This window comes from Myxocyprinus asiaticus, chromosome 36, assembly GCF_019703515.2.
Source record: "Myxocyprinus asiaticus isolate MX2 ecotype Aquarium Trade chromosome 36, UBuf_Myxa_2, whole genome shotgun sequence".
Taxonomy (NCBI): domain Eukaryota; kingdom Metazoa; phylum Chordata; class Actinopteri; order Cypriniformes; family Catostomidae; genus Myxocyprinus; species Myxocyprinus asiaticus.
Window position 1 is genome coordinate 39,424,313 of NC_059379.1, and position 16,428 is coordinate 39,440,740.

General features: G+C 40.0%; 2 protein-coding genes across 4 annotated transcripts in view; one reads left to right on the forward strand and one right to left on the reverse strand.

The window, feature by feature from the left end:
* Positions 1-1,627, reverse strand: part of LOC127427100 (ataxin-2-like protein) — a 38,367-nt gene extending 36,740 nt beyond the window's left edge. The window contains exons 1-2 of the mRNA XM_051674466.1: positions 1,565-1,627; positions 1,249-1,401 (exon numbers count right to left, since the gene is read on the reverse strand). Of these exons, the coding sequence (XP_051530426.1) occupies positions 1,249-1,331 (83 nt within the window). The 5' untranslated portion in view covers positions 1,332-1,401; positions 1,565-1,627. The remainder of the gene's footprint in view (positions 1-1,248; positions 1,402-1,564) is intronic.
* A 3,025-nt stretch (positions 1,628-4,652) lies between these two features.
* LOC127427106 (protein MTO1 homolog, mitochondrial-like) overlaps positions 4,653-16,428 on the forward strand; it is a 30,979-nt gene continuing 19,203 nt past the window's right edge. For all 3 annotated transcript variants that reach the window (XR_007894899.1, XR_007894898.1, XM_051674475.1), the window contains exons 1-6: positions 4,653-4,763; positions 5,659-5,901; positions 5,983-6,182; positions 11,707-11,824; positions 11,914-12,212; positions 13,305-13,417. Coding sequence is in view for 1 of the 3 variants with exons in the window: in XM_051674475.1 (XP_051530435.1) it covers positions 5,712-5,901; positions 5,983-6,182; positions 11,707-11,824; positions 11,914-12,212; positions 13,305-13,417 (920 nt within the window). In the remaining 2 variants the exon portion in view is untranslated. The remainder of the gene's footprint in view (positions 4,764-5,658; positions 5,902-5,982; positions 6,183-11,706; positions 11,825-11,913; positions 12,213-13,304; positions 13,418-16,428) is intronic.

A 16,428-nucleotide genomic window follows, 5' to 3' on the forward strand; every position in this document is an offset into this window, starting at 1 on the left:
ATTTTGAATATTCGGACGTTTTGTTTGACATTTTAGTCTGAGGCGCGGCTGTGTTGTTTAAACGCGCTATGAGACACAGGCGAGGGTGATGAGCAGGCGCGCTGGTCAAGCTCCGACAGCGGGGCTTTCGAACAGCGCTGCCGAGCATTCATCTTGCGAATCTCCGCTCTCTCCCTAACAAAACGGACGAACTACATCTCCTCACCCGCACAAACAAGGACTTTTCAACCTCTGCTGCCTTGTGCTTCACGGAAACCTGGCTGAGTGAAGCCATTCCGGACAGCGCATTACATCTGCCGGGCTTCCAGCTGTTTAGAGCGGTTCGCATCGCAGAGTTAACGGGGAAGACGAGAGGCGGTGGAACATGCTTTTACATCAATGAAAGTTGGTGTACAGATGTAACAACGTTAAAGAGGATGTGCTGTCCTAATTTGGAAGCGCTCTTTATTAACTGTAAGCCGTTCTACTCGCTGCAGGAGTTTTCCTCATTTATTCTGGTGAGTGTGTATATCGCGCCAAACGCGTGTGTGAACACAGCGCTGCAACAGCTGACTGATCAAATCACAGACACAGAACAACAATACCCGGACTCAGTTATTATTATTCTTGGGGATTTTAACAAAGCAAATCTCACACGTGAACTGCCCAAATACAAACAGCACATTACATGCCCAACCAGAGACGGAAATATACTGGATCATTGCAACACAACAATAAAGGATGCATATCGCTCTGTCCCTAGAGCAGCTTTGGGACTCTCTGATCACTGTCTGGTTCATCTTCTTCCAACCTACAGACAGAAATTAAACTCTGCTAAGCCAGTAGTGAGGACTGTAAAGAGATGGACCAATGAAGCAGAGCTGGAACTACAAGCCTGCTTTGACTGCACTTATTGGAGTGTTTCTGAAGCTGCAGACACCAATCTGGATGAGCTCACAGATACTGTAACATCATATATCAGTTTCTGTGAGGATATGTGCATTCCTACTAGGACTTATTTAACATTTAACAACGACAAACCATGGTTTACAGCGGAACTCGGGCAGCTTTGTCAGGCCAAAGAGGATGCTTACAGAGTCGGGGATAAAGTCTGATTGGACAATCCGTAAATCAATCAAACAGAATATGCTGCTATTGGTTATCAAGTCCTGACTGCCATGCAGACACGCCCACTCGACACAGGCAGTGACCGGTAGGCCCAAAAAAATCCCCGCCCCCTCCTGAGTACACTCGCCCGACAGCACTCACCTCCCCGCGGCTGACCTACTGACCGCTGCAGGCACCCCGTTAGGGGGTTTTCGGACCGCAGAGCCCGTCTGTGGTTTCAGCATGATCCAGATGAGATTAAATCCACTAATTCAGCCGATATCTGAAGACTTCGTCCAGTTTAATGACAGATAAACTGCAGCAGAGCATAAACAGCATTGTCAGCAACAATTCCCACGCAATAAAACCAATATCTGCTCATTATGGCTTCTCGTTCATTAAAGTATTTTTGCTTATGTAAATTAAAGTATAATTTGCATTGGCAATGACCATGTCATAGATTATTAATGTCTGTTACCTTCAGTTTTCCGCGCCAGTCACAGAATCAGCAGCAGCACGATTCACGCGAGATGCGCATGAGTAGAGCGCGTGCGCGTGAGCTGCTGGGTGCTGGTTCCTATATGGGGAGGCTGCAGACCAAGAGCACAGGCAGTTTTACGCCCCTGCTGTTCCTGATGCGTCCTATAGGGGGAGGAGGATATACGGCGAAATAACAGTATTAAATCGACGCTCGAAACTTACACATTAATAACCGTCCCGTCCATAGACGTTGACTAATTGAGTGGTTTTGTGAATTTAAATATAAACGTTACATTAAGATATCAGATCTGCACTACGGATTAAAATATCTGTAGATATTCGCTGTTGGTCTTCATACATAGCCTACAGGAGACAATTGAATTGCAGTTGAATTTAGTGTTTTTGTGAATTGGAAAAATGTATAATACACATAGTTGGATCAGATGGATAATGTAATGATATATGATCTGCAGTAGCCTAGTTATATTCACCGTAGGTTCTCATATATACAGAAGACAGTGCAATTGAGTGATATATGTTGTTGTTGTTGTGAATTTAGATATAAAGTTACATTCAAATATTAACCATATTTAGCCCATCACACATACAGTGTAATCATGTGCACCATCGATTAAATATCTGCTGTAGTACTCACTATTGGTTGTATTACAGCTACAAAACAGTATCCTACACACAGGTTTGGGGAGTAACGGAATACATGTAATGGGATTACGTATTTAAAATACAAAATATAAGTAACTGTATTCTACTACAGTTACAATTGAAATCATTGGTAATTAGAATACAGTTACATTCAAAAAGTATTTTGATTACTGAAGAGATTACTTTGCATTTTATTGTCATTTGTTTCATTTAATATTTAGTCCTTTCAGATGGAAAACATTTATACATATAAATGATGTGATCCAAAGTGCATTTGAACAGCGGTGAAACACTTTCTTATGATGTGTTACATTCATACGAGCAGACAGAGAAGCAAGTTTGAAGTAAGTTTGGAGCAGAAGAAATAGAAATAAACCTTGTGTAAATTGTCAGCTTTACGCTAAGCTAAAATGCTATTTCTAGACATTTTACATGCACATGTTACCAGGCACGATCATATTTTTGTTTATCAAGAAAATTCACGTTGGATCATAATTTCTTTTTTTCTAGTAACGACCTTTGATATTAGGGCAAAAATCTTATTCTTGATGATAATTATTTTTTATTGTTTTCCTGTAAAAACATCTAAAAATCCTTAAAACAAGATCAATTTGATTGATCTTGTTTTAGAAACAACACTGCATAAGATATTTCGGTTTTTCAGAGAATGTATTTTTAACATGTGTATTTTGTCTTACTGTACTGGTTACTTTTGAAATGTATTCCACTACAGATTACAGAATACATGCTGTAAAATGTCATTTGTAACATATTCTGTTAGATTACTCAAGGTCAGTAACGTATTCTAAATACTTTTTTTTCACTTGTTTTGACTATAAAAACTCTGCCAGTACAGTAAGACAAAATACACATGTTAAAAATACATTCTCTGAAAAACCTAAATATCTTATGCAGTGTTGTTTCTAAAGATGAATCAAACTGATCTTGTTTTAAGGATTTTTAGATATTTTTACAGGAAAACAATACAAAAATTATTATCAAGAATAAGATTTTTGCCCTAATATCAAAGGTCTTACTAGAATAAAAGAAATTATGATCCAACGTGAATTTTCTTGATAAAAAAAATATGATCGTGCCTGGTAACATGTGCATGTAAAATGTCTAGAAATAGCATTTTAGCTTAGCGTAAAGCTGACAATTTACACAAGGTTTATTTCTATTTCTTCTGCTCCAAACTTACTTCAAACTTGCTTCTCTGTCTGCTCGTATGAATGTAACACATCATAAGATCACATCATTTATATGTATAAATGTTTACCAACTGTAGTGGAATATAGTTACTTATATTTTGTATTTTAAATACGTATTCCCGTTACATGTATTCCGTTACTCCCCAACCCTGTATATACAGTATATATATATATATATATATATATATATATATATATATATATATATATATATATATATATATATATATATTATACTGTTGATCATGATTATCATATGTTTGTTCAGAATGTAAGAATACATATGAACATTCAGTACACCCACACACACATACACACACACACACACACACATATATATAAATATAAATATATATTATTTTTATTTAAAGGGATAGTTCACCCAAAAATGAAAATTCTCTCAACATTTAGTAAAATTCCCTCATGCCATTACAGAAACAAGGCTTTCTTTCTTTTGCAGAATGCAAATGAATATTTTTAGAAGACTGTCTCAGCTCTGTAGGCACATAAAATGCAAGTGAATATGGCCAGAACTTTGAAGCTCCAAAAAGCACATAAAGGCAGAATAAAAGTAATCCATATGACTCCAGTGGTTTAATCCATGCCTTCAGAAGCGTTATTATAGATGTGTGTGAGAAAAAGATACATATTTAAGTCCCTTTTTACTCTAAATCTCCACTTACAGTTTCAGATGTGAAAGTGAAACTAAACAGGCATCAAATGTGACTTTCAGATGTGAAGTGGAGATTTAGAGTATAAAAAGGACTTGTTGTTTTTGTTGATAATAAGGGGGGAGCCACGTCGGATCTCGCCTAGGGCACCAAGTATGCCAGAACCGCCACTGCACATACAGTATCATATTAAACAGAAGATAAATGTTAAACTGAACTTACTACTGAAGGTATTCGTACAATTTGGAGCACGCTCATGCAATGATGGACTGGCATGTTTAAAACTTGTCAAATTTATTACATTCATAAACATTGTCGGTAGTTTAAATACATAAGATCAAAAATACAGAAATAAATGAAGAAGAAATTATTACAATACACCATTACAGAAATAAATGAATAAGTGATGTGAATTCTTAATTTAATGTTGTGAAAACTGAAAGAAAGTTATTCTGCTTTACGTCTATTGATTTTTTTGATGGGTGTCTATAACTGTTATTACGGTAATAAATGTGTGTCTACGTTTTTTATTACGGTAATAGTTGAAGAAACATGGCTGCGCCCTTGTGCAGTTAGATCATGCTGAGGATATTCACTGTCATCTCAGTGTATAAACGTGTTTAAACAGCAGAGATCACATTAATATCAGTGGGTGAGTATCAGTCTGCTCTATAACAGTGAGTTACAGTATTATGGATCAGGCGTCATGAGGAGAAACAGTGGAGACAGACGTGCCATTGTGTAACACATTACAATGCATGACACTATGAATGAATTATTATGAAGTAATACAATATTGCTTGCGTTAATGTAATTTATGCTCATGCTTGAAATTTCTTATTTTACTTACGTCCCACTTTCTTACTAAAAGTCTAATACTTTTATTACTAACTGTACTTAATATGAGCTATTTATATTAAAAGTATATCTGTATTTAGTTTATAAATATATATACAATATTATAATTATTTTAAATGTAACACTTAAATATTTATGTATATAAATTATTTGTACACGTCTAGAAATTCCACATTGCTCTTTATACTTTTTTTTTTTTTTTTTGAATCTACTTTTGTTACCATTTGCTTTTAATTAATTCGCTCCTTATTTTGTATTAAAAAAATTAATAAAAATACTTTCAGTGGTGAGCTTGTGGGATAACACTTTCCACAAATATGGTGGTACAACGCTATTTTTTTGGTATTAAAAAAACAACAAAAAAAAACCAACAGAAACCCTCACAAAAATTCTTGTGGTTTTATTGGATATATTGAGAATTATATTGGTTTTAATGGAAACTGTAATGGGGACTCAAATGATATTGTGTTTGTATGGTGGCATGTTGTGTCTAGTAGAGACCATTTTTGTAATGGAAACTAATACAAACTATTAAATATCTAATGGAATATGGCTCAAAACGTACTACACTCATAATGGTATTTGAAGTGGAAGCCATTAGAATCTTTATTTTATTTTTTATTTTTATCAGGGTTGGGCCCACAGGTTATTTTTTTTTAACCTCTTTGTAACCTCTATTTTTATTGCAGATGAAAAATCCTTTACCATCTGATTCAGTGTGCCACTTCTTCAGAAATCTCAAATGTTGGTAAGAAGACTGCGCGTTTTACGGAAATCTCTATTCAACTGCGGCGTTCAGGCCGCTGACATCCACACCCAACTTTATGATGTCATCGTGGTTGGCGGCGGTCACGCCGGGACTGAAGCTGCAGCAGCCGCCAGCCGAGTCGGTGCAAACACACTGCTCATCACACAGAAAATACAAACTATCGGTGAGTCAGGGATTTAACGATCGTTATTCAGATGATCGTTTAGAGATTAACTCTACATATAATTCTGTGCGTGTCCTGCAGGGGCGCTGTCGTGTAACCCGTCACTGGGGGGTGTCGGCAAAGGTCATCTTGTGAAGGAGATCGATGCTCTGGATGGTGTGATGGGACGAGCTGGGGACTGGGCCGGGATTCACTTCTCCATCCTCAACCGCAGTAAGGGGCCTGCAGTGTGGGGCCCCAGAGCCCAGCTGGACCGCCAACGCTATAGACACTTCATACAGGTTACAGTGCATTCTGTCTCTCTATTTTTCCACTTCTATGAATCATATTTTTATGATTATTTCATATCTATAGAAGTTTACTTATCACAGGTATTCTTTTTCTTTGTTTATTACAAGACAAATGAGTACTATATTCATACAAATTACTTCTATATTCATGTTGAAGGGTTATCAGTATCTTATATTCGTGTACACACATATTTTACATGCTGTTTCTTACTCGAGGTGGCGCTGTTGTTTCAGTGATTGACTTAATTTACTTCTGACATTGCTATTTGATGAAGAATCAATGTGGAAGTAAACTATAGCAAGTACAACACATGAACAGTATGATGTGACTATTGACATTTGGGTATACTACAGAGATTCTGTACTTCTATTTAGACTCAATAAGTGCCTGAGAAAATACTTGTTTCGCTTATGTGCTATGTGTATCTCAATATGTGTTTGACAGCCAGTTTAAAAATTTCAGTGTGGAAGTGATGAATCTTGTTCCATCTATCTTGTTGCATCATTGCTTTTGATAAAACATAAAAATATAACAGAATAAATTATATTCAATTATTTTCTAATTGTCTTAAAAGTGATTTGAAATTTTGACACTATCTGGGCATTTTGTAGATCCATTTGTGATAGATATTCGTGCTGGGTCCCTAAAGAGTGGAGTTATGTAATAATGTTTGGCGTAACACCCACGCATCAGGGTTAATGTTTTAAACCATTCAAGGCCATGTAGCAACACCCCTTAAAGGAATATTCCAGGTTCAATAAAAGTTAAGCTTAATCGACAGCATTTGTGGCATAATGTTGATTACCACAAAAATTAATTTTGATTTGATTTTCTTTAAACAAAGCAAAAATCTGTGTTACAGTGAGACACTTACAATAGAAGTCAATGGGGCCAATTTTTGAACGTTAAAATACTCAAGTATAAAGGATATGAGTGTTAACATGATTTTAGTGTGATAAAATCATTTACTAACTGCATCTGTGTAAAGTTATAGCCCATTTTACAACTTTGCTGCCATGACGATGTAATGTCATTTAGGGTTTTAACAAACCCTAAATGGCTTTAAAAATAACGAATTTTACAGCTCAAATAAAACATGAGTTTTAACACAATATTCCATGTAAGTGCTTTTATAAAATTATAAACTTCACATTTCTGCCTTTAAATCCTCCAAAAATTGTCCACATTGACTTCCATTGTAAGTGTCTTGACTGTAACCTCCTGTAACACATCAATGGAAAGGAGGAGGCGAGAACCAGCTTGACAATATAAATAATATTTAATGAGAAACTGAACCAAAAAGACGAACACACACAGGTGTCGGACAGCTGTCCATAACTCTCTCTCTGACGCACTGCCGTCTCCAGTCGGCCTTTATCCCTCTCAGGCTAATCAGCCTGATTAGAGGCGGGGTGTGTAGAATCACGACCCGGCCCCGCCCTCCGCCCTGCCACATTCCTTCCCCGTTCTCTCAGGCCGGGGAGCCCCCGGCATGACTTACATCCCCGCCCCTCTTTCCCTAGGGGGGTGTGCCTTGCGCCCTGTCTGCCGGCAGGTCATCCCCGTCTACCTGGATCAGGGGAGGGGACATGGGGAGGGAAACAAAAAAAAATGTGGCACCTACACGCCGTATCGGCGATCATGCCAAATTAACAAAAACATTTAAAAAGAGAGGGAAAAGGCCAACACGGAGCGGCAGTGGCCAGGAGCACCTCCCCGCTCGTGGTCGGCGGTCTAAGACCCCGCCGCGTTTCAGCGGCTAGTAGGGGTCTCCTCCACCCCTGGCAGCGGCCCTGACCGCTCCAGGCGGTCGGTTAGGAGCCCCTCCTCCCCTCGCGGTTGGCGGCCGTTCCTCTGCTTTCAGGAGGCCGGGCTCCTCCATCCCCCGGCGGATGGCCGCAGCTGCTCCGTTGGGGTGGATGGTAGTGGCGAGGACTCTACTACGGCGCATCCCTCCTCCTTCCCGGGTTTCGGGACCAGTGTAACACATCAAATCAAAATCAGATCAAATCACTTTTATTGTCAAACAGCCATATACACAAGTGCAATAGTGTGTGAAATTCTTGGGTGCAGTTCCGAGCAACATAGTAGTCGTGACAGTGATGAGACATTTACCAATTTACAATTTAAAATCTAATATACACATAATTACACACAACACAATATACAAATAATAACATACAATGTACAGTATACAATACACACAATATAGAATACATATTATACAATAAAAAAAGTATATATAGTATATATAAAATGTACAGTAGGTTGTATTGTACTGTATTGACATTCAGGCTGTCGGTTGATAGTAAGTTGCCAATGTGTTGTTAAGAGAGTATATAATATAATAATAATATGATTTATGACAGTCTGGTGTGAGATATGAGTAATAAAGTGCAGTGCTGATGTATTTTGATCGTGGGAGAACAAGAGTTCAAAAGTGATTGCTTGGGGGAAGAAGCTGTCATGAAGTCGGCTGGTGTGGGTCCTGATGCTGCGAGACCACCTGCCTGATGGTAGCAGTGAGAACAGCCCATGGCCTGGGTGGCTGGAGTCTCTGATGATCCTCCGAGCTTTTTTCACACACCGCCTGGTATATATGTCCTGGAGGGAGGGAAGCTCACCTCCGATGATGTGTCTGGCAGTTCGCACCACCCTTTGCAGGGCTTTGCGGTTGTGGGCGGTGCTATTGCCGTACCAGGCGGAGATGCAGCCAGTCAGGATGCTCTCTTCAGTGCTGGTGTAGAACCGTGTGAGGATGTGGCAGTTCATTCCAAACTTTCTCAGCCGTCTCATGAAGAAGAGGCGCTGATGAGCCTTCTTCACAATGGCTTCAGTGTGGATGGACCATGTGAGTTCCTCAGTGATGTGGATACCGAGGAACTTGAAGCTGCTGACTCTCTCCACTGGTGCTCCATTGATGGTGTTGGGACAGTGTTCTCTATCTCTTCTCCTGAAGTCCACCACAAGCTCCTTTGTTCTACTGACGTTGAGGGAGAGGTTGTGCTCCTGACACCAGTGTGTCAGAGTGTGCACCTCCTCTCTGTAGGCTGTTTCATCATTGTCAGTGATCAGACCTACCACCGTCGTATCATCAGCAAACTTAATGATGGCATTGGAGCTATGTGTTGCCACACAGTCATGTGTGTACAGGGAATACAGGAGTGGGCTGAGAACACAGCCCTGCGGGGCTCCAGTGTTGAGGGTCAGTGATGAGGAGATGTTGCTGCCTATTCTAACCACCTGGCGTCTGCTTGACAGGAAGTCCAGGATCCAGCTGCACAGCGAGCTTTTTAAGCCCAGAGCCCAGAGTTTCTCATCAAGCTTGGAGGGCACTATGGTGTTGAATGCTGAGCTGTAGTCTACAAACAACATTCTCACATAAGTGTTCCTTTTTTCCAGGTGGGAGAGAGCAGTGTGTTTTGTAGATGTAATGGCATCATCAGTGGAGCGGTTAATGCGGTAAGCAAACTGCAATGGGTCTAGTGATGGAGGCAGCACAGAGCAGATGTAATCTCTGATTAGCATTTGCTGATGATGGGGGTCAGAGCAACAGGACGCCAGTCATTTAAGCAAGTGATTTTGGATTGCTTTGGAACAGGCACAATGGTGGACATTTTAAAGCATGTGGGGACTACGGACAAAGAGAGGGAAAGGTTGAAAATGTCCATAAAAACGCCAACCAGTTGGTTCGCGCACACTCTGATGACGTGGCCCGGAATGCCGTCTGGACCCGCGGCTTTGCAGATATTCACCCGTCGGAAGGATTGTGTTACATCCGCTACAGAGACGGAGAGTGAACTAACCTCTGTAGCTTCGGCCGTGAGAGCTCTCTCCATGAGGGCGGTGTTATTTCCCTCGAAACGAGCATAAAAAGTATTTAGCTCATCCGGGAGAGAGGCAGCGGTGTTCACGGCGGAGTTTTTATTCCCTTTAAAGTCCGTGATGATATTAATTCCCTGCCACATGCTTCTAGAGTTGGTGGTGTTGAACTGTCCTTTAATCTTGTTCCTGTACTGATGTTTTGCTGTTTTGGAGGGCATAACTGGCTTGTTTTAATTCCCGGAATTAAAAGCGGAGGTCCACGCATCAAGTGCCGTGTGAACATCGCTATTAATCCAAGGTTTCTGGTTCGGGTAGATCCGTATTGTTCTGGTCGGAACAACGTCCTCTACGCACTTTCTGATGAAACACGTTATGCTATCAGCGTAAAGCTCGATGTCGTCATGAGAGGCGGACTGGAACATCTCCCAGTCTGCGTGATCAAAACAGTCTTGTAGCGTAGAGTCTGACTGGTCTGACCAGCACTGGATCGTTCTGAGGGTGGGTGCTTCCTGTTTCAGTTTCTGCCTGTAAGCGGGCAGAAGCAGAATGGAAGAGTGGTCCGATTTGCCAAATGGTGGGCGGGGGAGGGATTTGTAGCTGTCCCGGAAGGGAGAGTAGCAATGGTCCAAAACCCGGTCCCGTCGTGTGTTAAAACTAAAGTGTTGGTGGTATTTTGGTGTGACTGATTTTAAACTGGCTTTATTAAAGTCCCCAGTCACAATGAACGTGGCCTCGGTGCGCGGTTTCCTGATTGCTTATAATCCCAGTTCCTTGAGTGCCCGGTCTGTGTCGGCTTGTGGCGGGATGTACACAGCTGTGATAATGACCGCTGTGTATTCCCTCAGTAGCCAGAATGGTCGACACAGAAGCATGAGAAATTCCAGATCAGGAGAGCAGGAAGACTTGATTGAATGTACATTCCTCTGATCACACCAGGATTTGTTGATCATAAAACATACACCACCACCTCTGCATTTACCTGAGAGGTCTTTCGCTCTGTCCGCTTGGTGCATGGAGAACCCCGCGGGTTCAATGTCTGAATCTGGAATCTCAGCAGACATCCAAGTTTCCGTAAGGCAGATGATGCAGCAGTCTCTCGTCTCTCGTTGGAAAGAGATCCGCACTCTCAGCTTGCAGAGCTTGTTGTCCAGAGACTGAACATTTGCCAGTAGAATACTGGGTAGCAGGGGTCGATTTGCACGACGTCTTACTCTGATGAGAACGCCGGCTGTGTTTCCCCTTTTCCTTTTGCGTTTCCGCGGCCGGGCAGCCCAGACAAAGGGCTCCACTGGTGTGTTTGTAAACAGCGGGTCGGCATTGAGGAATTTGAAGTCCAGTTTACAGTGTGTAATTGCAGAACCGTCCTCTCTGTCGCACTGCCGTCTCCAGTCGGCCTTTATCCCTCTCGGGCTAATCAGACTGATTAGGGGCCGGGTGTGTAGAATCACGACCCGGCCCCGCCCTCCGCCCTGCCACACCTCCATTTGTGCTTTTTTAAAGAAAAGGAGGGATGGGCCAAAAGTCATTTTTGTGGTAATCAATATCGTGCCACAAATGCTGTCGATTGAGCTTAACTTGAACTGAACCCGGAATATTCCTTTAACTGTGGTAAATTGACTTGAATGCATACTCACTTGAAAATCTGAGCAGGGCTCCATGATAACACCATATTGGCATCTTCTTTTTCAGTCAGAGCTGTTGTCTACACCCATGCTGACTGTCATAGAGGGGTCTGTGGAGGACCTGTTGGTGTCTGCGGCTGACCCTGAAAAACCAGGAAGACATAAAGTTGATGGAATACGATTGGGTGAGAAACATCAATGATCTCAATATATTGAAGTCACGGTAAGAACAGAGTGACTTGTTCATGTTTTGAGCATACGATCTCTCTGGCAGCTCATGGTGGAGGTGAAGTCCATTCCCGCTCTGTGGTTCTGACCACTGGTACCTTCCTCTCCGGTTCTCTCTTCATGGGGCAGAACTCTTCTCCAGGGGGGCGGATAGGTGATCCCCCGTCCTGTGCAGGTCTTTCTCATAGTCTGAAAGAGATTTTGGGATTGAAGGTTGGCAGACTCCGGACCGGTACGCCTCCTCGAATCCTCAAGGACACAGTCGACTTCTCTCTAACTGATACTCGTTTACCAGACTCAAAACCCACTCCATTCAGCTTCATGAATACACACACACACTGCAAGGTATGGATTATTGTTATACTGGGGCTGTCAAACTCTAAAAAAGCACCATAAAAGTATCTTTAAAATTAAGGATGTACCTATGTATCGGCCACCAATATTTATTCGCCAATTATTGACGAAACCAAAACCATCGGCTTATCTGTCATAAGCATGAAGACACACCGATATGAAAAACAGATGGTTTATTTACAGTATAATTAATTGTGTATTTATTGTGTTGTAATATAAAGAAACACCTAGCAAAATAAATGAAATCTGATAAAGTGTGTCAAATTTGCATAATATGAATTTATAATGTTCTATTAAAATATGTAAAATGTGAGGTTTATTGTTTAGAACTTAAAAAACAGAAGTGCGAACATTTGTTAGAATTGCCAAAAAAACTTTTTCCCCACATTAATTGTTATCGTATTTTTTTGGGGGGGTATCTTTTTATCTTCAATTTATCTTTCATTGTGGCTCTCTCAAAGTTTTGGCCTGTCATGTGTTCCAATCCATGTTCAATGGAAAATATTCATTCTTAACTTGGGACAATAAAATAGTTTTTTGTACCTCTTTGTAAATTTTTAAAGCATAATAACTCATAAAAACAGTGATCTGATGACAAAATAAGGTGATTAAGTGGCAAAATATCGTTATCGGGCAATATTTATTTATTTATTTTGTTAAAAATCAGTATCGGTATCGGCTGAAAATGTTTTTATCGGTGCATCCCTAATTAAAATAGTCCATATGACACACAAAATGCTTTGTATGAGGAACAGACTGACATTTTAACTTTTTTCAAAGACTGAAAAGTCCTTGTTCACTGAAAATCTTCCCCTCTCAAATCTCGTTCATGTGTGCCCATATTCAAACTTGACTTATCAAGATGCATCGCACTGTCTCATGTCTCATAACGAAACATGGCAAGTTTCAATAAGAGGATGACGGAGGGGAAGAGTTTTAGTGAATAACAAGTTTAAATTTCCCCTGGTACTCACACAAAGCTTTTGTATACACTTTCATTAATAATACAGTGCTGATTGTAGTGTGATCATGAACCACGTTGTCGTTTGGATTAGTAAAATGAAGTGATCATTTTCTGTACAGCCTGAAGAGCAGCTTCCATGTTATTTGACGTACACCACTGCTGGAGTAGAGCGAATGGTGAGAGAGAGCATTCAAAACAATTCGCACATCCAGCAAGACACTAAAGGACCCAGGTAATATTTCAACACATTCAAGTACACAACCTCATATTGGTTTATGGTGCGTTCATGTCATATCAGAATGCCCTTTAAGAGTTTCGGACTAGTAAAAACTGCTCTCAACAAATTACAAGTTGGAAACGTAGTATTGTGTTGAAAGTTGCGCCTTTTCTAAGTTGACTGTTGTGATGTCATATTACAGCAACCAAAATCACAGCAGCTTCAGGTTAAAGGTAACAGTTAAAGGTAGTTATATAGTTACCTCTACATATTTTACCATTTGATATGTCATTTTATTACACAGTTCTCTAGAATACTCTATTATGCTTGGTCAATGGCGCCATCAAGTGGTCTGATATTTCTCAGTAACAACCGCACATCCATGAATCAGATGTTCATCCGGGTATTGCGAGTCATCTTTCCTACTTTTCGGATCACTGTGCAATCTCTACAAGTAAGCTAATAAAATAATTTAAACTCAAATCAGTGTTTCATGTGCATTTTTATTTATTTATTTGGCAAATAGTCTTGTAATAAGCTGGATAATGATTCAGACAGTCATTTATTATAAAAGAAACCAACAGATCTCTGACACAAAGCAGAGCTGGATTTCAGCTGTTCAGTGATTTTTCTTTCTTCTCACAGAATTACATAATTTCAGCGCAAATCAGTATAAAATGTCCATGTACACTACCGGTCAAAAGTTTTGAAACACGACTGAAATGTTTCTCATGATCTTTAAAATCTTTTGATCTGAAGGTGTATGCTTAAATGTTTGAAATTAGTTTTGTAGACAAAAATATAATTGTGCCACCATATTAATTTATTTCATTATAAAACTAAAATGTAATAAAAAAAAAGTTTTTGTAATTGATGACTTGGACCAAATAATAAAGAAAAGCAGCCAATAAGTGCCCAACATAGATGGGAACTCCTTCAATACTGTTTAAAAAGCATCCCAGGGTGATACCTCAAGAAGTTGGTTGAGAAAATGTCAAGAGTACATGTCTGCAAATTCTAGGCAAAGGGTGACTACTTTGAAGATGCTAAAATATAACACAGTTTTGATTTATTTTGGATTTTGTTTAGTCACAACATAATTCCCATTGTTCCATTTATGTTATTCCATAGTTTTGATGACTTCACTATTATTCTAAAATGTGAAGAAAAAAAATTATAATAAAGAATGAGTGTGTTTCATAACTTTTGACCGGTAGTGTATTTATTTATGTATTTGGTTAGTAGCCATGTAATAAGGAGGATTATGTCCCTTACTTACTTATTATCCCTTTCTTATTATAGCTGATGTTACCTGGTGCGCTTTCTTAGATCGTCAGTATTTTTTTTCTTTTTTTTAAATGAGAAATAATTAAAAAAAAAATTTTTTTTATTAAATCATACAATAACAATGAAATGCAAAACATGTATGTATATATATATATATATATATATATATATAAATCAACATTTAAACCCCACAACCCCCCCTCCCCCTCCCCAACCCCGCCCCTGCAAAAAAACAACCCTGTGGTCAAACATACGTAAATATATAGAAATACAAATCAAACCGACACACACACACATATACATATATATATATATATATATATATATATATATATATATATATATATATATATATATATATATATATACACTTAAACAAACATACATACATACATACATACATACACACACATAATAATCATACTAACTATATTACAATACTCTCTCCACACGACACCAGAGAGCCCTCCAAATACCTGCCCCATTTCTGTATAAACATATCCAAGCCACCCCGTCTTCCCGATGACATAAGCTCATAAGCTCATAAGCTGCCACCGTCCCCACCTCCGTGCACCACTCCGGATATGGGGGCGCACCAGCTGACCTCCAACCCCTCAAAATAACCTGCCTGGCAATCATCACACATGTCAGAACCAAGTTCTCTATATGGCCATCCCCCACATCGATGACCGCCCCATCGCCCAGAACATAAAGTCTGGGGCAAAACGAAACCCGAGTGCCAACCACGTCGCACACAAAATTCTGAACCTTCGACCAGAATTTCTGGATCTCGACACACCACCAAAAAACATGGGCCATGTCTCCATCCTCCGATTGGCATCTCCAGCAGGTGGGTGTGTCTTTAAGACCAAGCCTATACAGTCTAGAGGGGGTCCAATAAAATCTATGGTAAATTTTGAATTGTATAAGACGTTTGCATCTCTAGATGCAGACTTTACGTTTTTTAAGAATCTTAGCCCACACTCCTTCCTCCAATGCCAAGTTGAAATCTTTCTCCCAAGCTCTCATGAGAGAAGTTAAGGCTCCGTCCCCCATACTCTGAATTAACAGGGAGTAATACAATGATGCCTCATAACCTTTTCCAAAAGCCACAATCACCTCTCCCAAAGTATCTGCCTCCTTAGGGGGGTGTGCGCTACTCCCAAAAATAGTTCAAAGCAGGTGGCGCAGTTGTAAATACCTATAAAACTGAGGTCTGGGGATCCCAAAATGTTGGACCAAGTTTTCAAACGATCTCAACACACCACTTTCATATAGGTCACCGAGTGTAGCAACCCCCCCCCACCACAATCCATTCTTGCCAGCAGAAAGGGGACTTGCAAATACACAATCTTGGATTCTGCCATATGCTGGAGGCAACATTTAAATAAGTGTCCAATTTAAACAATCTGGACACTTTAGTCCATACCGAGTGTAAATGCGAAATAACGGGGTGTAACTTAACTTTTCTGATTAGTTTGATAGAGATGCTTTGTAATGGTGAAATAGGGGGCAAGAACTGCCTGTTCAATAACAAACCAGGGAGGGGCTCTCTCAGGTGGAAGTGGCCAATGAGCCAAATGTCTGAGACTGAACGCATAGTAATAAAACAAAATCTTGGGTAGGCCTAGCTCACCTTTATCTATCGGCCTATGTAACTTATTAAAATGCAATCTGGGATGTTTACCATTCCAAATGAAGGACTTCGCTATGCTATCAAATTGCTGGAAATAAGAGAG